At 39.6% G+C, this 25,326-nt stretch overlaps 1 protein-coding gene across 1 annotated transcript in view; it reads left to right on the top strand.

The window, feature by feature from the left end:
- The window catches only part of prkg2l (protein kinase cGMP-dependent 2, like), a 92,696-nt gene that overhangs the window by 48,777 nt on the left and 18,593 nt on the right, over positions 1-25,326 (top strand). The window contains exons 11-18 of the mRNA XM_028469437.1: positions 1,368-1,466; positions 2,890-3,037; positions 5,343-5,479; positions 12,108-12,197; positions 18,766-18,907; positions 18,987-19,150; positions 19,336-19,458; positions 24,285-24,347. Coding sequence (XP_028325238.1) covers positions 1,368-1,466; positions 2,890-3,037; positions 5,343-5,479; positions 12,108-12,197; positions 18,766-18,907; positions 18,987-19,150; positions 19,336-19,458; positions 24,285-24,347 — 966 coding nt within the window. The remainder of the gene's footprint in view (positions 1-1,367; positions 1,467-2,889; positions 3,038-5,342; positions 5,480-12,107; positions 12,198-18,765; positions 18,908-18,986; positions 19,151-19,335; positions 19,459-24,284; positions 24,348-25,326) is intronic.

Raw genomic sequence — 25,326 nt, 5'->3', positions numbered from 1 at the left:
GTATGAAGAAGATAAGAATGTTTGACCAGGAAAGACACGAGCTTTGATGTAAATGTAACCCAGGTTAAGATCTGCTACTAAATATATACTAGTTCTGCCCCTTTAAATTACCCGTGCGTGGTGCGTGCCCTTCGACCTCACGTAGGCGAGTCACGTGACCATGCTTAGCCAACTGCAGGGAAGCATTAGCGTTTAACCTGGCTGTGGCGTCTTCCGCATTTAGAGGTGTGGGGAAGCCGATCGACAGCTGCGGACAGAACAACCTACTGTGCTGCAGGGAATCCGTCGCCGCCATCGTGTTGCGTCGCGTTGAGGAACTGGCCAGGTTCTCTCTGTCTTGGAGACGATTGATGGTGAGCTGAACTAAGGCTGGAAGCCTACCTTCGAAGCAGCATACACTGAACAGCCATCCTGCTGGTCTGGTAGGAAGGTTGTCCGCAGCCTGTCCCCACACACTTCTCAATCGACCGACGCTTCATTCTCACATACACATTCCCCTTTCCCCAACAACAACCTATGGACTTGCCACTATGAACTCTTACAAAACCCTCGTGGGTTGTTGCGTTGGACGTTGAAGGAACCAAATCATATGGATTATTCTTTTAGGTTCTTGGTGTGTGTGTGACATTTGCTGTGTGTTCCGTGGTCATCCTACTCGATAAGAATCATACAGTACACGTGACTACAGGTTACCGGTTGAGCTGCAGTTTGTAAATATTGTGGGGTTTTCTATTTTTTTCTCATTTCTGTTCTGTAAATACTTTATGTAAACCATTATTTAATATATGGTACCTGCACCAAAGCTAAACTCTTGTTTCCGTGTTGTCTTCTGTGATCAACTAGCCTATGCATTTTTCAGCCTTAAATATTAGTATTAGCCCAATCTTAATACTAGCAGTGAGTCTTCAAAAACCCGCTACATAAAATTATCTGTGATCAAATCAGGGGACGGATCTGGATAAGCAAACTGCTTTTTTCTGTCGCCCTTTCCGGCATGCAAAAGGACAAAAAAAAAAGTCAGTAGACCAATGGAAGGTCTCTGTGTGAAAATGTGTGAATGAAATGTGTCTACGTGAGTTTTATGGATCTAATGAGCACATGTTGATATTCTACCTGGTCACTTTCTCACTTCAAATGTTTTCAGAACTTTCAAAGTAAAGGTGGAGAATCAACAGAGATATTTTGCCTCAGTGTGAACAAGGTTTTTAACGCTGTAGGTTCCAGATGCATCTTGGGAAACTTGGAAGTGTACTTCAGTGGGAACGCTCATCATCATAATCATACTATAATATATACTATACTGTATACGTACGTTAGTGTGACAACACAGCCTTAGTAAATTAATGTTCTCTGTCTTTTTTTCTCAGCAACTTTAATGAGACCGTGGGAACCTTTGTAGAGCTTCAGGATTACCTGAAGCAATATGTTGAAGAGCTTTCCAGGAACGATGAAAGGCGAAATGCCGTGTGAGTAGTAGGTTAATGACCATATCTCAAAAGGGCCTCACATGAGGAAATACCCCTCCCTCCCCATGGTAGAACAAAACACAACTGTATTTTTTTTTTAAAGCTGCAGAATGTAAGTTTTTTTGGCATCATTTGGTCAAAAATCCATAATGATCTTTGATTATATTGTAATGTAAATATTCTGAATAGACAGTGAATCTAATCTCCTTCTCCTGGCTGTAAATTAAGTTTATAAACCTAGGAACATAATGCTGGATGTCAGCCAATCAGAGATCTTTCTACAAATATGTGTACTTGAGCTGTTTTGGGCGTTTCTATTGGCTGCTCGACTGAAGTTAGACGTGTTGAGGTACCAAATGCAATGGCTGACATTCCAGCAGAAGCCTCCATCACAGCGTTAGACACAACAGTTTGAAAACAGCGGCTGAAATCTGTGCAGCCCCCTCTGTGTGCAGGAATGAGTCTCTAAAACACCTGAAAAATCTCCAATTACACAAGATGAAGTCCATACATTTGTCACTAGTTTCTATTGAGAAAAAAGTTGCTAAGAGCGTTCACAAAAGACACCGGTAAGAGAAGTTAACTTTAAGTTTCGGTTTCAAAACAGAGCAGAGAGTGGATTCTACAAACTGTAGCTTTGAGTATGATACATAAGAAGTAAGAAAATGATTCTTGTGGTCTCTAGAATTGGTGGCATTGGTTTTTTTGAGTGCATTTTAGTGATGTACCCTAAAGAAGATTTTAGCAATTTATCAAAAGAAAGTTTCTATTTCAATAGAGGTCACCTGTGTGGAAGTGAAAGGACTGCCTTGCTTCCATACTGCTACTGAGCTGCTCCATTGGTTTTTTATAAGTGCTCAGATCGTCCGAAAGTGACATCAGCGGAAATGGTAAAATGGACTTGATTTATATAAAGCTTTATCACCACACTGAAACAGTCTCAAAGTGCTTTACATATCAGCTCATTCACCCAATCACTCTCACATTCACACACCAGTGGGACAGGACTGCCATGCAAGGCGCTAGTCGACCACTGGGAGCAACTTAGGGTTCAGTGTCTTGCCCAAGGACACTTCAACACATAGTCAGGTACTGGGATTGAACCCCCAACCTCTCGATCAGAAGACGACTCTCTACCACCTGAGGCACGGTTGCCCACGGAAAAGCCGTGGACACCTCCTCGAGTCTGAATATGTGTAATATTAATAATATAAACACTATTAAAACACTAAAGATCTCTGTAATAACTTTAAAAACACTGTTAGGTTGGAAATATCAACAGTGAACGAGCTTGTCTACTTTTATATCCCTCTGACCTATGACCTGCATGCACAGATCCAGAGTGTGAAAAGACTTATAGTGGAGTCGTGTGTGTGTGTGTGTGTGTGTGTGTGTGTGTGTGTGTGTGTGTGTGTGTGTCCAGGGCCGTCTCTCCTCACACTGATAGTGCAGAGGCTGTGGAGCTGCAGAACCTGAGGGAGAAGTTAGCGCTGCTCCCTACACACAGACCTTTCCAGGAACTGGAGGTGGTTTCCACACTGGGCACAGGAGGCTTTGGTCGAGTGGAGCTGGTGAGCAAAGGGGGTACATGACACCAGGCTAAATGTCAGAAGGGTAGAGGGACTGTGCTTACATGTTTTTACTAACAATTCACCAACAAACACAAAACATAATTCACTACATCAGCTACTGAAGGAATGAAAACACTCCCTTTCCTAACCAAAACCATTTACCCAGCCCTTGGCCTCACCGCCATTGTCAGCCCCTTTACCCTACTGATGATGTGTTCTTAGTAAGGGCACCGCAGCTGGGGAGATCCGCAAACCTGCATTAGTATTAACTATTTGCATTAGTATTAGCTAGTATTAGCATTAACATTAGCTAGAATTAGCATTAACTCATTCAGTGCCAGCCATTTTCAGACTTTCTACCCCCCTCAGTACCAGCCCTTTTAGAGCATTTTGACTGATTTTTAAAGACCTACAGAATATTTGTACAATGACAATCTGAAATCTGACACCAGATTCTGAAAGATTAAAGTCTCTACTTTCAACAGAAAACAGAAAAAAAAATAGTTTCATTCTTCTGTAATCATCAGTTGAATAAAGGCCAGTTTCACACGAATCACCAGTTGGTGACGAAAAACTGAGAAAAATGGCTTTTTCTGAAAAATCTATTATTGACTTTAAAGCTACTTTTTTGCTTTAGTGACACCTCAACATTAGTTTCCTTCTATAAAACTACAAAAACAACACTGAGACCAGGCTTTTGATGGCAACATTATTATTATTTTGCTATCTAGGTCAGAGTTGAATGGGTTTCTTACTGTATTTTGTCATTCTCCACACACGCAACTTCCTCCTCATCTCGATCATGCCGAGTGTTATCGCTTGACCCGTTTTTTAATCTTTTTCTCTCACCATTGCCACACTCTCAATAGTCCACTTAGTTCCACACATGCTGTGGTCGAGTGTGAGCTGCTGTGAGCTGGTGGGAACTTCAGTATCAACTCTCGTAGCATAATTTTCTGTCTCGTAAACTCCTTTCCTCTGAAGATCACGGGTGATCTGTCATCCAAAGGTGCTCTGCTGCCACCTACATGTCACCTATTATTTTGCTATCTGGCTCACAGGCTTACTGTATTTTGTATCTCTTTACAATAACTAACATTAACATTAGCATTGCTTAGCATTAACATTAGTATTAGTATAAACATAGCATTTGCATAGCCTAGCAATACCATTAACCTAGCATTGGCACTAACCTAGCATTAGCACTAATCTAACATTAGCATTAGTTTAGCATTAACATTAACCTAACATTAACATAACCTAACCATAGCATTTGCCTAGCAATAGCATTAAGCTAGCATTAGCATTGACCTAATGTTAGCATTAACGTAGCATTAGCATTGACGTAATGTTAGCATTGACATAGCATTATCACTAATTTAGCGTTAACGTAGCATTAGCACTAATTTAGCATTAACGTTAACCTAACATTAGCTGGCATTAAAATTAACATCGGTATTAGCATTGGTTAGCATTAAGATTAGCATAAAAACAGCATTAGCATAGCCTAGCAATATCATTTACCTAGCTTTAGAATTAACCTAGCATTAACATTAATTTAGCATTAACACTAACCTAGCATTAGCATCAGCATAACTTTAGCATTAGCCTAAACTTAGCAATAGCCTAGCAATAACATTAATTTAGCATTAGCCTAGCATTAGCATTAGCTTAGCTTTAGCATTAGCCTAGTGTTAGCATTAGCACTAGCCTAGCATTAGCATTAACATAGCATTAGCACTAACCTAACATTAGCATTAACCTAGCATTAGCTGAAAATTAGCAATAAAGCTGAAAAAGGTTGAAAAGGTCAAAGGTCGTAGTTGAACATGTTAAAGGTCAAAATTGGTTGAAGAATGTCTGGAGATGAAGGGGTTGAAATTTCCAATAGAAATAAATGAGAAAGAAAAAATGTAATAAGTCAAAAAGTTTTAAAGTTAGAAATTATGAGAGCGATAGCATAAATCTTGGGAACTTTCAGAATTTTTTGATAGCTTATTTGTCCAAATCAGAAAAACGGTGTAGGAGGAGTTAACACAATAGTAGCTTACCACCACTATGTGTGGAGCGAAATAATAATCCCTTAATTCTGGAAAGCAATTTTGAGTTCCCAAAAAAGCACTATATAAAATGTATGTATTTTATTATTATCATTGTCATCCTCACCAATTAGTGGTTTAGAAATCAACTCATAAAAGTACAAGTACTCATTAAAAAAACTAATTTCCAGTAATGTGAGTAATCTGTTTCTTTCACCTGTGATTAATGCATGGCTGGTTCTTGTGTTCCTCTGCTCATTAAGCAGGTCAGGTTAAGAGGTGAGGACACTACGTTTGCTCTGAAGTGCATTAAGAAAAGTCACATCGTGGAAAACCGACAGCAGGAGCACGTCTACTCTGAGAAAAGCATCCTTCAGCAAACTAACTCCATGTTTATTATCAGGTTTGAACCTTTCACACAGTCATTTATTATATTCACAGTGACCAATACAACCGCACTGAATGATCTGCACATTCATTTAACCATTATTTAACCATCCTATTGTCTATGAAATAGTTGACTTTAGTTTTTTTTGCTTCAAATTTCATGACTTTTCCTAATTTGATGGATCCAACTTATTAGGCATAAAATTATCATGATGATATTTTTTCAATGTGCTGAACACATATCGCATGCATTGGTGTTTTTTTGTTAGGTGTGTAGAACTCGCCTGTCTGTGTCCTTGAAGGCAAGATGGCACCGCGGATGGCTGCTGTGGTGTGTTGGTGCGCACTTTTTTGTCTTGTTTTTGTCGTAAAATCCACAATTGGCTGCTCTTATTCAAGAGAAGAGCTCTTGAATGTCAGGGCAATAATCCCCAAAGATTTATTTCCCACTTTCATCGCTTCCTCTGTGGATTTACTGGACATTTTACTCAAAGGTGCGCTCACCTTTGCTCACGCAGTGAAGCGCCGGAGGAGAGGAAAAAGAGCTGGTGCGCTTGTGCGCCTCCGCCAGCGGGGCCGACGCACAGCGTTATCGGGGATATTCCTCTCTAACGTGCGCTCACTGTGTAATAAAGTGGACGAACTCCAGCTGCTGTTGGGTAGAAACAGAGACTTCTCCTCATCTTCTGTTCTGTGCTTCACGGAAACGTGGCTGTGTGAAGCGGTACCGGACTCTGCGCTGCAGTTGGCCGGCTTCCAACTTCACAGAGCGGACCGAGACGCGGAGCTCACCGGGAAGAAGAAAGGTGGAGGAATCTGCTTTTATGTGAACAGTAACTGGTGTAACGACGTGACAGTGATCCTCCAGCACTGCTCTCCTCACCTGGAATCCTTGATTATCAACAGCAAACCCTTCTATTCCCCCCGTGAGTTCGCTTCATTCATCCTGGTTGGTGTGTACATCCCACCGTCAGCTGATGTGTGCGAGGCACAGCGCACACTCGCCGACCAGATCCTGTGCGTGGAGCGGACCTACCCGGACTCTTTTATCATTGTGCTTGGTGACTTTAATAAAGGGGACCTCTCATACCAGCTCCCCAAATATAGACAATTAATTAAATGTCCAACCAGAGAGGAGAAGACACTGGATCACTGTTACACCACACTAAGCAGTGCTTATCACGCCGTTTCCCGTGCTGCACTGGGCCTATCGGACCATGTGATGGTCCACCTGATTCTTTCATACAGACAGAGGCTGAAGCTCTGTAAACCTGTGGTGAAGGAATCTAAACAGTGGACCAGTGAAGCAGTGGAGAAACTCCAGGAGTGTTTGGACTGTACTGACTGGGATGTTTTCAGGTCTGCGAACAGTTCCCTGGATGAGTTTACAGACGCTGTGACGTCCTACATCAGCTTCTGTGAGGACAGCTGCATTCCATCAAAGACCAGGGTGAGTTATAACAATGACAAACCCTGGTTCACAGCTATGCTCAGAGGGCTGAGGGCAGACAAAGAGGTCGCTTTCAGGAGTGGAGACAGAGCCAGGTACAGAGAGTCGAAGTACACGTTTGGAAAGGAGGTGAGAAAAGCCAAACGTTTGTACTCAGAGAAGCTACAACATCAGTTCTCTGCGAATGACTCGGCTTCTGTCTGGAGAGGCTCAGGCAAATTACAAACTACAAGCCCAGAGCCCCTGCTGCTGCTAACGACCTCTGCCTGGCCAACAGTCTGAATAACTTCTATTGTAGATTCGACAGACAATGGGACAGACCTGACTCCAACCCCCCTCACACCTCTGACCAGCCTTACTCCAACACCTTCACCCCCCACATCAAAGCTACAGTCTCACCACAGCTGCTTACAGAGGCTCTCTCCCCTATCTTCCCCCCCTCCTCCCCCCGTCCCACAGAGACACCTTTCTCCATCAAAGAGAGAGATGTAAATAGACTTTTCAGGAGACAAAACCCACGTAAGGCTTGTGGACCGGACTCTGTCTTTCCTTCCACCTTAAAGCACTGTGCTGATCAGCTGTCTCCAGTGTTCACAGACATTTTTAACACCTCACTGGAGACATGCACCGTACCAGCCTGTTTTAAGGCCTCCACCATCGTTCCTGTCCCTAAAAAGCTGAGGATCACAGGACTTACTGACTACAGACCCGTCGTTCTGACATCTGTGGTCATGAAGTCCTTTGAACGCCTCATGCTCTCCCACATCAAGGACATCACCGACCCCCACCTGGACCCCCTGCAGTTTGCCTATAGATCCAACAGGTCTGTAGACGATGCCGTAAACCTGGCTCTCCACTTCATCCTCCAGCACCTGGACTCCCCAGGCTCCTACGTCAGGATCCTGTTTGTGGACTTCAGCTCTGCTTTCAACACTATAATCCCAGCTCTCCTTCAGGACAAGCTTTCCCAGCTGAACGTGCCAGACTCCACCTGCAAGTGGATCACAGACTTCCTGTCTGACAGGAGGCAGCACGTGAAGCTGGGAAAAACCATCTCTGCTCCCCGGACCATCAGCACTGGTTCTCCTCAGGGCTGTGTTCTTTCTCCTCTGCTCTTCTCCCTGTACACCAACAGCTGCACCTCCTCTCACCAGTCGGTCAAACTCCTGAAGTTTGCAGACGACACGACCATCATCGGTCTCATCTCTGATGGAGACGAGTCTGACTACAGGTGGGAGACAGACCGGCTGGTGTCCTGGTGCAGCCAGAACAACCTGGAGCTGGAGCTTAAAAGACAGTGGAGATGATAGCAGACTTCAGGAAGAACCCAGCCCCCCTCACCCCCCTCACCCTGGGAGACTCTACAGTGAGCTCTGTGGAGTACTTCTGCTTCCTGGGGACCATCATCACTCAGGACCTCAAGTGGGAGCTGAACATCAGCTCCCTTATCAAAAAAGCTCAGCAGAGGATGTACTTCCTGCGGCAGCTGAAGAAGTTCAGTCTGCCAAAAGAGATGATGGTGAACTTCTACAGCTCCATCATCCAGTCCATCCTCTGCTCCTCCATCACCATCTGGTACGCTGCAGCTACTGCCAAGGACAAGGCCAGACTACAGCGTATCATCCACTCTGCAGAGAAGGTCATCGGCTGCAATCTGCCCTCCCTCCAGGACCTGTACACCTCCAGGATTTTGAGGCGTGCAGGAAAGATTGTGGCCGACCCCTCCCACCCCGGTCATAAACTGTTTCAATCTCTCCCTTCTGGAAGGAGGTTTCGGTCCATCAGGACCAGAACCTCCAGACACAAAAACAGCTTCTTTCCCTCTGCCACCATCCACATGAACACACCCCAAGTCACCCACTGAACCCCCCCCACCCGATCACCACCTCCATGATGACATTATCTGCTGCACTGTATATATATATATATCCTATTTATCCTTTATTCTCTATCTATCCTTTATTTATCCCTCATCCTTTATATTTATCATTATTATTATTATTATTATTATTATTATTATTATTATTATTATTATTATTATTATTATTGTTGCTGGGTTGTTCTTTGTTTTTTTTTATTTTTTGTTGTTGTTTGTTTTGTGCACCAACTACCAAGACAAATTCCTTGTACTGTCCTTTAACTTGTACTGTCCACCTTGTACTTCCATTGCCATTAAAAACATTTCTGATTTCTTGAAAATATCATTTAGGGAAAGGTTTACTGTCAATGAGGTTTTGTAACAGCTCTTTCACAGTGAAAGTGATGTAGAGTAGGATGTGTCTGAGACAGAGGACTTGGTGAACAATAACAAATATGTTACAAAAAAGGAAATAAAGTGTTTATCAACCATATTGATCAAAATTTATCTATATGGTTCATTGTGTGAGTCATGTATGTTCACCCCAAATTAGAAAAGATTTGGGTGAAATATTTTCGAGATCCACTAACTAAAACTGAAAGTTTAACCTGATGGTGGCGCTGCAGTAAAGGTCAAAGGTCATATCATCACCACAACCAATAGGGTTCATTCTCTAGTGCTCATCAATGTTGTCAGTTAATTTTAGAAGATTTGGATGAAAACTATTCAAGATAAATTACTTCTAATGTAAAAGTTTGTTCTGATGGTGGCGCTAGAGAACAGGTCAAGGTTTTATAATCAATAGATTATTTATGGATTCAACAAATAAACAAAGTGTCTGACAGAAAATAATTTTCTGGAGGGATATATGCCTGGGTTCAGATTGACCCCAGGGGGTCATGGAGCAGCGAGCACCTCAATGCTAACATGTAGCAGCTAGCACCTCAATGCTAACATGTATCAGCTAGCACCTCAATGCTAACATGTATCAGCTAGCACCTCAATGCTAACATGTTGCAGCTACCATCTCAATGCTAACAGGTATCAGCTAGCACCTCAATGCTAACATGTATCAGCTAGCACCTCAATGCTAACACGTAGCAGCTAGCATCTCAATGCTAACATGTAGCAGCTAGCACCTCAATGCTAACATGTAGCAGCTAGCACCTCAATGCTAACATGTATCAGCTAGCACCTCAATGCTAACATGTTACAGCTAGCACCTCAATGCTAACATGTATCAGCTAGCACCACAATGCTAACATGTAGCAGCTAGCATCTCAATGCTAACATGTAGCAGCTAGCACCTCAATGCTAACATGTATCAGCTAGTACCTCAATGCTAACACGTAGCAGCTAGCACCTCAATGCTAACATGTATCAGCTAGTACCTCAATGCTAACACGTAGCAGTTAGCACCTCAATGCTATCATGTAGCCGCTAGCACCTCAATGCTAACATGTAGCAGCTAGTACCTCAATTCTAACATGTAGCAGCTAGCACCTCAATGCTAACATGTATCAGCTAGTACCTCAATGCTAACACGTAGCAGTTAGCACCTCAATGCTAACATGTAGCAGCTAGCACCTCAATGCTAACATGTAGCAGCCATCACCTCAATGCTAACATGTAGCAGCTAGCACCACAATGCTAACATGTAGCAGCTAACACCTCATTGCTAGCATGTAGCAGCTAACACCTCAATGCTAACATGTAGCAGCTAGCAGGGACAATGGTCCTAGTGGAGCAGACAGTGTCTCCAATCCACACTGACACTCAGACAGGGTTCAGAACCAAAATGAATAAATCCATCAGTGACAAATGAACAAAGTCAGTGATAAATGATTGTAGTGGACAGTAGACCACTCTGTGGTAGAGGATGTGGGTGGGGCTAGTAGCGCTGCTACAGATAGCATCATCTGACCCAACTGCTTTGCATTTTTTGGGTTAGGTTGATTTAGGGTAACAAACGACACTTAACGACAGCCTTCATGACACCTGATTCATGCTAATGACAGATGTTCATGTCATAATAATGTCATTTCAGCTTTTTTGTAAAAAACTTCAAGTGAAGTGTTACCAAAAATAAATCTATGAAGCAATCTGAGGCAGACTGATGATAATCTAAACACTTGTCATTGCTGCCATCCCATAGCGTGGCACCATTTAAAAAGTATTAATAATCAGGCATTGTTCATAAATATTTCACAAGCACAAGTTCTCCTCTTTCTTTTGTCCACTAATTTAGGAAGTTTTCATTTGAATTTAAAAAAAGACACAGATAAAACTTCTCAGTCTTTGTACATCTGCTTCAAAACTCTTGTTCTGCTCTGGGAGGCCAGTGGACAAACCAATCCATGTGCTGGTCTGGACTGGAGTTGCTACGTACAACGTAAAGAATGCAGTTGGACTTTCTGTTTGACACAGAAAAGTCCAAACAAAGACCTTGTGTAAACAGTCAGTGCCATTTAGAAAGAAAAGCCTGGGTTGTTGGGATTTGATGATGTCACAGCTTCTTTCCCTCAGCATTGGGGCTTCAAATGATATGTTCATATAGTGACACATGAACGGCCTTTTCCAGGGGTGAACGAGTGTTAGACCCGAAGTAGGCCAAAAATGGCAAAAACGTGGCAAGAAAATAATGAAAAGTGACCTAAAAGGGCCAGAAGCAGTCAAGAGTGGCAAAAATGGTCAAATAAAGAGGAATCAAGTGGTATGTAATGGCAAAGGGTGGCTTTATTGGGCAAAATGTGGCAAACATTAGTGAAAAAGGGCAAAAAAATGTGGAACAAAAAAAGGAAAATGTAGGGAAAAAGGAAGCAAGTAATATTTATTGGGCAAAAGTTTTCATATTTGGATGAAGTGGCCCCAAAAGGAAAAAATATAAAGATGAGTAAAAAAAACAACTAACACATTTATTATGTTCATGTCTCATAGAATTAAACCAGATAAATCACACACACTATTTTACTTTGTACCCACAAATAAACCCCTTTATAACACTACAGAGTATGTACACCTCTTTGTACATCCAACCTTCAAACATATTCTCATTTTGACATAATTGACAACTCTACTTCCAATGGGCACTGTACTAATAATTAAAATTAAGATATAAAAAGCCACATGTTGAAAATCACTGCCTTAATAACAGGTAATAAATGGCGTCTGATAATGTAGTGGGAGGGTCTGGACAGGAAATGCCAGGGATGAGTTTTTGTCCCAGTCCACCCCTGTCTTCTGTTGTGTTTGTTGTTGTAATAATGAGAAACAGCACTGACTGACATTATAATGACATGTCTGTGAGTTATATGTGTGTATGTGCTTTTGTTTCAGGTTCTTCCGAACGTTCCGAGACAGCAGGTTTGTGTACATCCTGCTGGAGGTGTGTCTTGGTGGGGAGCTGTGGACTGTGCTGCGGGACATGTAAGTGTAGCTTAAGGTAGTGCAGAACATTAATTTTCACCAAATCATCCCAGATTATTTTTTTTCCTTGTTCCAGTTGACGGTGTAAACATATGGACTTAAAATAGAGCCAATCGCTGCACATTTAGGGGCGGATTCACAAATATCCGAAAGAAAGGGTGGTGATTCAGTTGTTTCCCTAAATCCTTTAGTGACGCAGGTTCCTCACCTGCTGCGAGGAATTCACTGAGATTGCAGCAATGATTAGTGCACGTGCAGAACTGGTGCAGACTACCCTATTTAAATGAGCATTTTGCTCATTCAATGTGGAGGCGAGATTTGAGGAAGTTACATTAGAGGCAGATGGACTTCTCTGTCTGCTGCACAAACATTAAATAATGTAGAAACAAAATAAACAAATAATTAATTTTTTTTTTTTAAAAAAACAACAACTTTAAAACCTAATGATATTTTTTCCCCCTCATGTATTTGTGGCTACTTCGTCCGGTCCTGTAACTTTGCTCTGATCAGTGCATGCAAAATCAGCAGATTAGGACACACACACACACACACACACACACACACACACACACACACACACACACACACACACACACACACACACACACACACACACACACACACCCACACACACACACACACACACACACACACACACACACACACACACACACACACACACACACACTATGTTTTCTGTCATCTGTGTGTGTCTGCACCTGCTTCTCAGTCGTACTATTTTTCTATGAATCACATTGCTTCCCCGACGTTAATTTATTTGCATTTCCTCCTCCCATATTTTGGCCTCCCTGGGTGATTCGCTGACTATGCATATTCAATCAAACTTTGTCCTAGTTGGACACATTGGCTCTAAAATAGCAAGAACTGTTGGAGTGTTGGGTCGAGCCAAATACCTCCTGAATGAAGAAACATTATTTATTTCATATTGCTCACTTGTACTGCCATACCTGTTATATTGTGTTAAGGTGAGGGGGAACACCTACAAAACCACATTACAGACATTATGTATATTGCAAAAAAAAGCAATAAATAAAGCACCATTGTAGATACTTATTAGTTTACATTGGTTTGTTGACACTTATTTACAGAAATGTTGCACTAAAATAATGTCACTACTAAGTGATTTTTTATTTATTTTTTCACTTAATCTTTTTTTTCCTTGTTATGTCATAGATTACCGTAGATTAATTTCTGTCCAATATATCCATAATCGCAGTATCATCATATAGTGAGATATTCGTTATCGTGAGCGGTGTATCGCGTATCGTGAGGTACCCAGAGGTTCCCACCCCTAGTATAAACTGAGGAGAAAGCAAAATTTTAAACAACCCAGTGTAAGAACGACTCTCAAAACTAATTGCATTACTGTCTGTGGGGTGACTTTGTGGAACGGTTTACAAGAAAACATCGAAATGAGTGATTTATTTATTTATTTATTCAGTTCATTTCTGACATGGTTGCATTCACAGAAATTCATTTGACATTCAGAGCAAAATCACATCATTGTTTTTTTTTTTTTTTTGTCCTTTTTCATGCCGGAAAGGGCGACGGAAAAAAGCATTATGCTTATCTAGATCCGTCCCCTAATTTGAACACAGATAATTTTACATCCAACCTCGTTTCTTCCCTTTTTTTTTTTTTTTTTTTTTTTTTTGTGATGTGTTCTCGTCTGCAGTCATTGTTCCTGCTGTTACTCCTCTTCACAGTCTTTTTCCCCCGTATTTCCACGAGCTTTCTTTTCCAGTCGTTGTTTACGTTCCTCCAACTCTCCAAACGTGAAGTTCTTCTTCTCTCTGAGAACCTTCATATCCTCTGAGAGTCGCCTCAGCTTACGATCCATCCGGAAGGCACATGCATAGACACATACCCCCATCATTAGCAGGCCAAAGATCATGACTCCTAGCAGATAGATGTCCTCCACATCTTCCACTTTCAGCTGGGAGAGACAGAGCATCTGGCTTCTCCCTCGTGCGTCCACGACATATCCACTTGGGTATGTGTCCTTTGGACACGGTATTTCGTGCTGAAGCAATTGCCTCGTTGAGAAGATTTTGTCAATGGTGCTCAATGACCAGTTGATGAGTTCCATGTCGTCGCTGTAGAGTTCAATGGAGAGTTGTCTTGAGATCTGTATGCATGTAGAAATGTCCTCCTTGTTTTCTCCTTAAATTGTTTCAGATTATCGGACTGTTGTGTCTCTTTGTCAAGGCTGTTCCAGAGGTTCATGGCTCTATACACAGTACTATGTTTGCCAACGTTTGATATGATCCTGTTTGGTCTAAACACATTATTATGTCTGAATTCATAGGGATTTTGATTGTATGTGAAACGTTTTTGGATTTGATGTGGTAATTTTTTTGATGAAGCCCTAAATGCGTGTATTTGTGTGTTATAGTGTATTATTTCTTGCAGTTTTAGGTATTTTGACTTCTCAAATAAATCGTTTGTGTGTGTGTTGTGTGGTACTTTATGTAAAATTCTTATAGCTTTTTTTTGTTGTTTAAATAGTGGTTCAAGATACGTTTTGTAGTTATTACCCCATATTTCGGAGCAGTAATTTAAGTGCGATGCTATGAGTGAAGAATAGATTGTTTTAAGTGATTTGGTATGTAGGATTTGTTGAAGCTTCCATAGGATGTAACTGCTTTTGGCCACTTTGTTTTTAACTATTTGTATATGTTTTTTCCAGGTCAGCTTGTCGTCCATCCACACTCCTAGTGCCCTATATTCTTTTACTTGTTCTATTATTTCCTTGTTTAGTTTCAGTCTTATATCTCCTGTTTTTTTTCTCTTTCCAAAGTTAATGAATTTTGTTTTACTGACGTTTAGGGATAGTTTATTTACATCTAACCATGTTTGAATTTTTAATAGTTCTTCATTTGTTGACTCTATTAAAGTGTTAATGTCTTTGCCTGAGCATAGAATGGTTGTGTCATCTGCAAACAATGTTAGTTTTAGGCAATTTGTGATTTTGAAAATGTCGTTTATGTATAGAATGAACAGTTTTGGCCCCAAAATTGAACCCTGTGGAACACCACATTGTATGGTTTGGCATTTTGATGTATGTTCTTCAAAGTCAACATATTGTCTCCTATTTGTCATATAGCTTTTAATCCATTTTAAGGCGTTGCGCTTTATTCCGTAATTTTGAAGTTTTTCTTCTAGAATATCATGATTAATTGTGTCAAAGGCTTTTTTTAGGTCCAGAAAAATTCCAAATACCAATAGTTTTTTTTCTAATGCTTCTCTTATATTCTCCGTGATGTCAATTATAGCCATTGCTGTTGAACGTCCTTTTCTGAATCCATATTGTCCTTCATGTAGTATATTATTGTCTTCTATAAATTTGTCGAGTCTGTTCATGAACAGTTTTTCCAGAATTTTTGATAGTTGTGGTAATATTGATATAGGTCGATAATTAGTGAAATTACATTTTTCTCCACCCTTGTAAATCGGTCTGATTTTTGCAATTTTCCTTTTTTCTGGGAAAACACCATTCTTAAATGATAGATTACTTATATATGTTAGTGGCGGGGTTATTTCAGCTGTTATGGTTTTTATTAGACTCATAGTTAGATTATTAACGTCTCTGGATTTTTTTGAGGTACTGGTAGTGATTATTCTGTCCACCTCTGCTTCTGTTACTTCTTCAAGTACAAGGTACTTATCAATGTCTTTCTTCTCATTGTCAAAATGGTTCCATTTAAGTGTTGGGTGTTTATTTATCTCTTTCTCTATGTCTTTTCCAGTATTTATGAAAAAACTGTTGAGTTCTTGTGCTATTATGTTTTTATTGTATTCTTTTACATTGTTTATTATAAAATGGTCTGCATTTTTTTCTTTGCATTTGCGCATGGTTATGTTGTTTATTATTTCCCACAATTTTTTGTTTTTGTTTTTATTCTCTTTTAATTGTTTTTCATAATATTCCCTTTTTTTTTCTCTAAGTAAATTATTAACTTTGTTTCTGTATTTTTTATAACGTATTTCTGCTTTTAATGTTTTTTCTGTTATATATTTTTTATATAGTATGTTTTTCTTTTTGCATACGTTGGCTATTTTCTTATTAATCCATGGTACATTGTTTATTTTACTTTTGGTTGTTATTTGTTTCAAAGGGCAGCATTTATCGTATATTGTCGTTATTGTGTCTGTAAATGTGTCATATGCTACGTTCACGTCTTCTTCCTTGAAGACACTTTCCCACGTCTGTCTTTTTATCTGTTGTTTAAAGTTTTCTAATTGTTTTTCTCCTTCCAGTCTCCTGTATGTCTGTGTGTTATGATTTTCACGGTTCTTCTTCTCTTTTGCGTTTAGTATCATAAATATTGGTAAATGATCAGAGATGTCATTTATTAATATACCACTCTCTATATCTGTGTTTTGTATGTTTGTGAAGATGTTATCTATCAGTGTTGAGCTGTGTTTATTAATTCTGGTTGGTTGCGTTATGAGAGGTTTTAATCCATTTGTGTACATGCAATTGGCAAAGTCTTCAATGTGTGTATTTTTTAAAGGATTTAAAATGTTTATATTGAAGTCTCCACATATCAGTAATCTCTTATTTTTAATTTCTTCTATCATTTTGGTTAGTTTCTCATTAAATATGTCTATTTTACAGTCAGGTGCACGATACAAACAGCAGATTATTATCTTACGTCCCTCTGGACTTGTAATTTTCACTGTTATACATTCCATTACTTCTTCCACAGTTAAACTCAAAGACTCTATTATCTCCATATCTATATTTTCTTTTATGAATAGTGCTACCCCTCCTCCTGGCTTATGTAATCTGTTCTTATAGACAAATTTATATCCTTTTATCATAAAATCCATGCCTTTTTTTTCATTCATCCAAGTTTCTGATAGTGCTATTATGTCAAACCTATACAATGTAGAGATGTAATCCTTAATGTCTTCAAAATTTGCATACATACTGCGACAATTACAGTGAACAAGTGACAGACCTTTTTCCTTCTTATTTTCCACTTTGAAGTCATTCTCTGTGTAGTAATGGCTGTTCGTGTATTGTTTCCAATGTGAAAAGTTGTTTGGGTCCACTTCGTCTACTTGATTAATCTCCCGTTGTTGATGTTGATGATGTTGCGGATGATTTTTAGTGATTCTGTCCATATCCATGACTTTTATCAGTGTTCTTGACTTTTAGGCACCTCATTCGTATTTTTCCAGGTCTTCCATCCTTTGGACTAGAACGGGTTTTCCATTTTCTCCTCCTGGAGGTGTGATGTAAATCCTGCAGCCTCTGGTCCAGTTTTTCACAATCTTTCCTCCTTTCTTCAGTTGGCGTGCTTTCCATGCGATACTTGCATTCTGCTTCGTCAGGTTCTCGTTCATAAACACCATCGTTCCCGCCAGTTTTCTTCCTTGTTTCATTATTTCAGCTTTATATTTCACGTTGGTGAATGTAATTTTCACATCTCTGGTGTCTTTGCGTTTTGGCAGCAGCTGGCAGTAGTTGATGTTGTCTGGGTTCACTTCAATGCCTTTCGAGTCCAGGTAATCAATCACCTGTTCTTCAATCGATTTTTTGTCTTCGCTGGTCAGATCCTCTGTTTGTCTTGTTGCACTGGCGTAGCTCCTTGGCCTTATCTTTAGGCCCGTGATGATGACATCCTTTTCTCTTTCTTTTCTTTCCAGATCTTCAACCCTCGCATCCAATGTTTTTATCTTTTCTGCATTCTTTACATTTTCTTCTTTCAGTACCTTGACATCATTCTCCAGTATTTTCAATGATTTCTCCAAGGCATTCGTCATGTTCTCCATCTTCGTAGATAGTTCTTGTCTTAAGGACATGAGATCCTGTCTCATCTCCTGTTTCATCTCCTTAATCATTTCTTTAAGCTCTTCTTTGAATAGCTTAAAGTTCTCTTCCATTTTTGGTGGCATGTCTGGGCCCAGTTTTCTCTCTTCAGATGCAGCTGGTCGCTGCTCGCTGGTAGTCAAGGTCGCGTTATCAGACGGGAGTATAGCTTTCCCGGAGAGAGCTCTGAAAACACGTCTTCTCCCTTCCTTGGCTCAGGAAGAACTGTGATAATGTGTTACTACTCCTTTTTGGACAAAGGGATTATTTTTGCATGATCATATTATTTTAGTTATTATTGTATTAAATTGTTGTTTGTTCAAAATAAACAAATAATAAATAAATGAAAATAATAAAAAGTTAGAGGGAAATGCACTAAATGGATTGAGGGCGCATTGTGATGCGCTGAAGACGTGCAGTCCTGATTGTCAGGGCTTTGTACTCCTTATTAACGCGTGGAGTGACGTTTGCACACGTTTTAATACCATTAAACCTTTAGTGAATCCGCCCCTCAGTGTGTCATGAATATTAAAACATGGGCCAGTCACACAAAGTAGAGCTAGGAGGAAATGGAAATGGATTATTTTAGCACACGCAAAGTGATTTACTATAAATGCAACTAATGTTGTATAATGATGACTTATTATTCTTTTCTATTAATGTGAACCCGTGAAGACAGTTAGTGTTGTCAATCCATTCATTTGATCAACTTTTCCTACACACCAGGGGATTTTTTGACGATGCTACGGCTCGGTTCTGTACTGGTTGTGTCCTGGAGGCTTTCGAGTACCTCCACACCATGGGCGTGGTTTACAGAGACCTGAAGCCTGAAAACCTGCTGCTCGACGGCAACGGCTACGTCAAAATGGTGAGATTCTTTAGCGTGGATTATTGGAACGTGTATATGTGTGTATTTGGAAGTAAAGGCGTGTCATTTCTCTCATCAGGCAGACTTTGGTTTTGCAAAGAAAATCGGCCTCGGAAGGAAGACGTGGACTTTCTGTGGAACTCCAGAGTACGTGGCTCCGGAGGTGATCCTGAACAAAGGCCACGACTTTGGAGCCGATTGTTGGTCCCTAGGAATACTCATATTTGAACTACTCACTGGCAAGTAAGACACTTAGATAGAGACGCGTCATTCAATCAAATGCAGTCAGAACTAAAGACCTTAATGGACATTTCTACATTTCCAATGATCCATTTAGAAGAAAACACAATTCAAATGCATGGAAAACTTCTTCAGACTGATTGATGTTATTCTCCACCCGTCTAATCAAACACTCTCTCCCCTCCAAGCCCACCATTCACTGGAGCTGACCCCCTCAATATTTACACAATGGTCCTTCGTGGGATCGAAAAGGTGGATTTTCCCAAGAGAATAGGCAAACGTCCGGATGACCTCATCAGGAGACTCTGCAAGTATAATAAATTACACATTATAAACGGGCAACTTTAATCACAGGGGGCGGGGCCACAAAAATGTGATTATATCTGGTCTGAGGGTCACATGATCAACATTCATGTCAGCTTTAGAATAAAGACCAATCAGAGCTTCAACACAGGAAACAACATTTGTTTCTGTGAGTCTGTTTTTTTTGTGTATTCTGTCATTTTTGTATTGTTACGGCTGAATTTACGGTTGACCTCATTTGGAGACATGATTCATTGCTCTGGTTGAATGATGGAGTCCAGGAGAAGCATTGATGATTTTATATAAAAATAGTTTATTCTAAACTAAGAAAAAAGGTACAAGATGGAACAAAGTTAGCGTCCGTCCAGGCGGACGTCCGAAGGAAGTGCCGCGCCCCCTAACAGTTTCAGCTTAAGGTTTTATACAGATAAGAAAAGGTCCCAACAGTGAGAGACAAAAGGGAGGGAGTCAGATGCCCATAGTGGAAATGTTGGAGGATGATGAAGATGTTATGAGAAGGTTCGGTGCCAGTCTTTATCTGTCCTTGATAAGTGTGTGCGTCAGTGTATATCTGCATGTGAGCAGAGACTGTGCTGCACTGAGAATAATACGATCTGTACTGTTTAATCATGATTCAGCTGTTCAAAAGTGTAAAGAGTAATGGAGTCGTCATGTATTAAAACATGACAAATTGTACACATGAACATACATTTGACGATGTGATGATGAATATAATAATTGACCATAACAGTATATTTAGGGTCTGAAGGCCATACTGGTTGTATTTATTCTGTTTATTATTATTAATATTCCACACCTGTTTACCCCCTTGGGATGCCCAGAGTTTCACCAAAATTTGCACACACCTCAAGCCTGCTGAAAAACTAGATCATTTGGCGCAATGACAAAAATCACAAAAAAATGCTCACATGGCGAGCATTATAAACGCAAAAAATGCGATGAAACCGCACGACCAGCAGGTTTGCCCGATTCATACTATATTCACCACATGTATTCTTGACCCCAAGATAAGCAAAAAGTTATATTTTGACCACACCCAAAACCAAACAGGAAGTCAGCCAACTTTGGTCAGAAAATGGCGTTTCGGCCTGGAAACACATTTGCACGAACTAGTCTGATTGGCTCCATGCCATTCGCTTCAAACTCGGCCAGACCACTTAGGACCAACTGAAGATTAAAAATCATTGAAAGAATTTGCATATCTTTAATGGTTTGGTCGTGGTGCGACTGGCGCCATTTAGCACGCCATAATAGCAAAATGCATATAACTTTCAAATGCAAAGTTCAAATTGCTTCATATTTGATACACATGTTGACTGTCCATCCCTAAACTAGACTCAATGTGAAAATTACCCATCATGCCTTTCATTCTCAGAGAGCGCCGCTTTTAGCGGCGTCCGATGCTAACAGCTCTAGCGAAAAGACGATATGTCATGTTGACTTCAAAATAGTGTTGGATGAATCTTATAAGATGGGAGCAGGTCGCCGATTAAGGAAAAACATTCCGTGATCAGTGGGAGGGGCCTATAATATCACTAGAAAATCCTTTGCCATCACATTTAATGTAACTTGGCTATTTTTCAATGGATTCGCAGCAATCATTAATACTGGGTTTTTTCCACTGACGCCATTTTGCACGCTATGATAGAAAAATCTCATTTATACATCATTCAAAAAGCCTCATATTTCATACACATGATGACTGTCCAGCATTAAACAAGAATCAATGTGAAAATGACAGATGGATTACCGAGCGGACCACTTCTTCGGACCCTACAACGCCGCTCGTGGTTTTAATTTCTGTTGTTGTTTTGTTTGTTTTTGGAGTCAGTTTGTGTATTTTTGTTCTTGTTTTTGTATATTTTGAAATTGTTTATTTTGTAGTAATTATTTGTGTTTTTGGAGAACTTTTGTATTTTTTATGTGTATTTTTGCAGTTTTTTTGTGTTTTTTTATGAAACAACAAAGAGTTTAGGGGCCTGTACTACAAAGCTAGATGTGTTAAAGCCTGGATTTATCTCTGCTCTCAGCCTTCACCTTACCAAACATTCTCCATCAGAGAGAAGCTGAAACCATATACCCTTTTTTTTTTTGTTTATTCAGTTTAAAAACCAAATAAAAAAATAGAAAAACCTGATTGTTTTTTTTTTTTTTCTTTCATTAATTTAAATCCAGACACAGGAATATGGAAAAACCAAATACTAAAAAAACAGTGTATTTCTGATCGGTTTTAAAATCAAATAACAATGGCAATATATTATATTGTTTTGTTTGTTTGTCTTTTTTAAAAGCGCTGTTGATTCTATATCTATACCTGAAATATCTGTGACCGCAGGTGGCGACAGTTGCAAACACTGCGGCTTCCTTTTATGATGTTGCTCCTATGATGAAGGTTTTATTATTCTATTATGATGTTGCACTTGTTGTATTAGTTCAGCTCTGTGCAGCACTTGATTTTATCTTCAAAAAGCGCTTCATAAAAAAATAACTTTTTTACTTACTTCTCTGCAAACTCGTAGTAGAGAATAAGAGCCTTTATTACGAAGCTAGATTTCCTTTTATTGCGTTAACTTCCGGGATTTAATCGGTGTGTGCTGGACTACGACACTGGGTAATGTCTTACGGAGCTAAATCACCAGTGACGTGCCGTGAGGGTTGGGTAGGCACGTTGCCAACCGAGACCACCAATGACAATTTCATATGTTTCTGCTGTCAAGTGTTAATTCAGTTCAAATCAATTTTATTTGTATAAAGCAATTCCAACAAAGTCATCTCAATGCGCTTATCAAAATATAAAATTCATAATAAGAAAGAAAAAACCCAATAAGATCCACATGAACAAGTGTTTATCCATCTAACAAAATCAACATCATAAACACCATTAAAGAAACATAAACATTATTTAATATAGCCTCCATACTCTCCAACAACATATCTCTCATGACACTGCAACACATCTGTTGTTTGTGTTGGAAACACAGAAACATGGAGAAAATGACAACTTAGAACAGCCTCAGTGAGATGCATCCACAAAGTCAATCCTTCCTTTTGTTCCATTCACTGTGAAAAGTATGAAACATTTTCCGACCTTACCTTTGCTGAAGCTCTGGTATCTCAGGTGTTGGTCTTTTAAAAGCTGTCGTTTTTCCTCAAAACAAAGTTTCTCTATCATCTCTAGCGCTGTCATCCACACTGTAGTGTTGTCCCGCCCACTAGCTAGAGAACGTAGCAGCGGCAGTCACGTGTCATCTATTCACTAATGTGCTGTGAACTTACGTATAGCATTTAGCATAGCACAGTTACGTGCAAAGGCAGCTCTCTACGCTGCCTTTACGCGTAAATGGATGTCATATTGGGGACCTGACTGCGCATGCGCAAACACGTAAAATCACGGAATGGGAAAGGAGGCAGAAGAGTGAAGTGCCTTTGGGAGGGGGCGTGGCCTCCCTCTGCCTTACAGCGGAGCGAAAAAAAAATAAAGAAAGACTGCAGCTGTTCCAGGAAACAGCGCTGTTTAGTAATTTGGGCTATGAAAAGCAGAAAATGCGGACACTTTCAAACTTATAGGTACTGTAGGCTATTGGAAATGGAAAAAAAAAAAAAATATATATATATATATATATAATTAAGGGCACTGCCTACCTTGCCTACCCTGACGGCATGTCACTGTAAATCACTATGGTAACTTAGGCTGAATGACTAACCTGGTCGGGACCAGGTTTTGTTCTGGCTACGATCTGAGCAAGTACTAAAGCCCCGCCTCCTGACCAATCAGATCTCTGAGAAAACAGAAATAGAAACAAATATAGATTTTTATCTGACCGACATTAGTCAGCTGATAAAGCCTGTGTACATTGGATGCTTTCAGACCCAATAATGAATTAATTGATTAAGTAATCCATGTGTTCTGTGGTAATGCTGAGAGCCTCAGTCCTGTAGATAATATAAAATATAAATATATTCCACCTTATGATGTAGACTGATCTGTATGAACGCAGCATCAGAGACACAGACAAGATAAAAGTGAAACTGATCAGAGTGTCTGTTTATTCTCTATTTTTGGTCTAAATAATGTATTTTAATTCTTCATATTTTTAAAGTATAATTTTCTCAATTGTGACGTAAATTGTTCTCCAGTTTGTCTGTGATTGTGATTGGTCTGACGCTGTAATCTCCTCCTCTGTCACTAGAGTGCGTACGTAGCCAGACTGAAATCAACTAGTTAATTTAGAAAGTTGATATTGAGATTCCTAGGACAGCGTCTGTCTGACGGACAATGTCTGGTTAGGTGAAGCTAACGGAGATAAATCCAGGATATACTGTAATTATCTAGCTTCGTAGCATAGGCCCTAAGAGGGCTACGTCAACTGGATAAACCTCTTTGTAGTGATTAAGGAGCCATTTGCTCCCCTTAAACGTGACACTCTGGTGGGTGAAAGTAAATACAAACTGGAGAAAAATTACAAATGGTGGAAAATCGAGGAACAATATTCGCCTCAATTTTCATATTTTTGTTGTCATATTGTGTTTATTTTTTTGTCCTTTCGTGTGTATTTAGACTCAATATATTTTGTTGTCATGTTTTTGGAGCCATTTTGTGTTTTATTTTTTCCCATTATTTTGTATGTGTTTTTGGAGTCATTTTTTTGAAAGGGCCGCACATAATGCTGCATGTGTTCCCCGGGTAACCAGTTTGCCCATTCCTGATGTAGAGGATTAGCTAAAACGCTAAAACAGAGAAGCCGGTACTGAGGGTGGACAAATGATGGCTGACTAATGAATAATAAATAAATGTGCTTGTTTCTCCTCTCAGGTTAAACCCTGTAGAGCGTCTTGGAAACAAAAAGAATGGTATCATCGACATCAAGAAGCACAAGTAAGTCTAGACCAAAGACAACTGCCTGTTTATGGACAAGTTCAGCTAAAATCAAACATAGTGAGATTTTTGTCTTTGTGAATATTGTTTAATGTCCTGCAGTCTGACACGTTGACAATGCGCACCAAACCAGTCGTGGAAGATTTTTGTAGATTTAGTTTTTTCTAATAAGACAAAATCAATTTGAATCGGGATTAATTTAGTCCAGTCCATTTTAAGGTAAAAGTCTTAGGAAATACTAATAACAGAAATAAGTCCTCAGTCCACAGATTTAGCTCATATAAATTATTTTCAAATTTTTGACTAGAAGTAAAATACAATCTGCTGACTAAAGTTTGACTAAATCAATTAAAATATGATTTATTTTTCATTTTAAATAAATTTAAAAGAAATGAGTCTGGATTTAACAAAAAGATAAATCCAAAATGTTCTGTACCTCTCATTTTCTACTGCACGGTATGAATATCACATTTCAAGTTCATTTATAAATATAGATATATCCCACATTTCAAAATCAATGTTGCAAAAAGAAGAAAGAAACAAATGAGCAATAGAAGTGATGACGGAGTGGATAAAATCAAACAGACTGGAGTCATCTGCATCAACCAGTTGATGTCAATGGAAAGAAATGAGAGAACAGAACAGGAGACAGAGTTAACAAAACGAGCAAGGAAAGCACAGCCTGCTAAACCCTCACATTTTAAAAATTACATTTAAATGAAAGGAAAATAGAATGGAGAACTGAGCAGTAAAGCAGGAAGGGGGCATTTTAACAAAATGTTCAGGACTTCCCACGCATCTCAAAAAAACATTTTAGCAATTGTATTTTATTCAAAAGGCCCACGTACGTCCTTGTTTTTCTAACATTTTCAGCTTTCTATATCTCAGGAACTAAATACTACTACTACTACTACTACTACTACTACTACTACTACTACTACTAATAATAATAATAATAATAATAATAATAATAAAACTA

Source organism: Gouania willdenowi, chromosome 15 (genome assembly GCF_900634775.1).
Source record: "Gouania willdenowi chromosome 15, fGouWil2.1, whole genome shotgun sequence".
NCBI classification, from domain to species: Eukaryota; Metazoa; Chordata; class Actinopteri; order Blenniiformes; family Gobiesocidae; genus Gouania; species Gouania willdenowi.
This window is presented reverse-complemented; position numbering and strand designations above follow the sequence as displayed.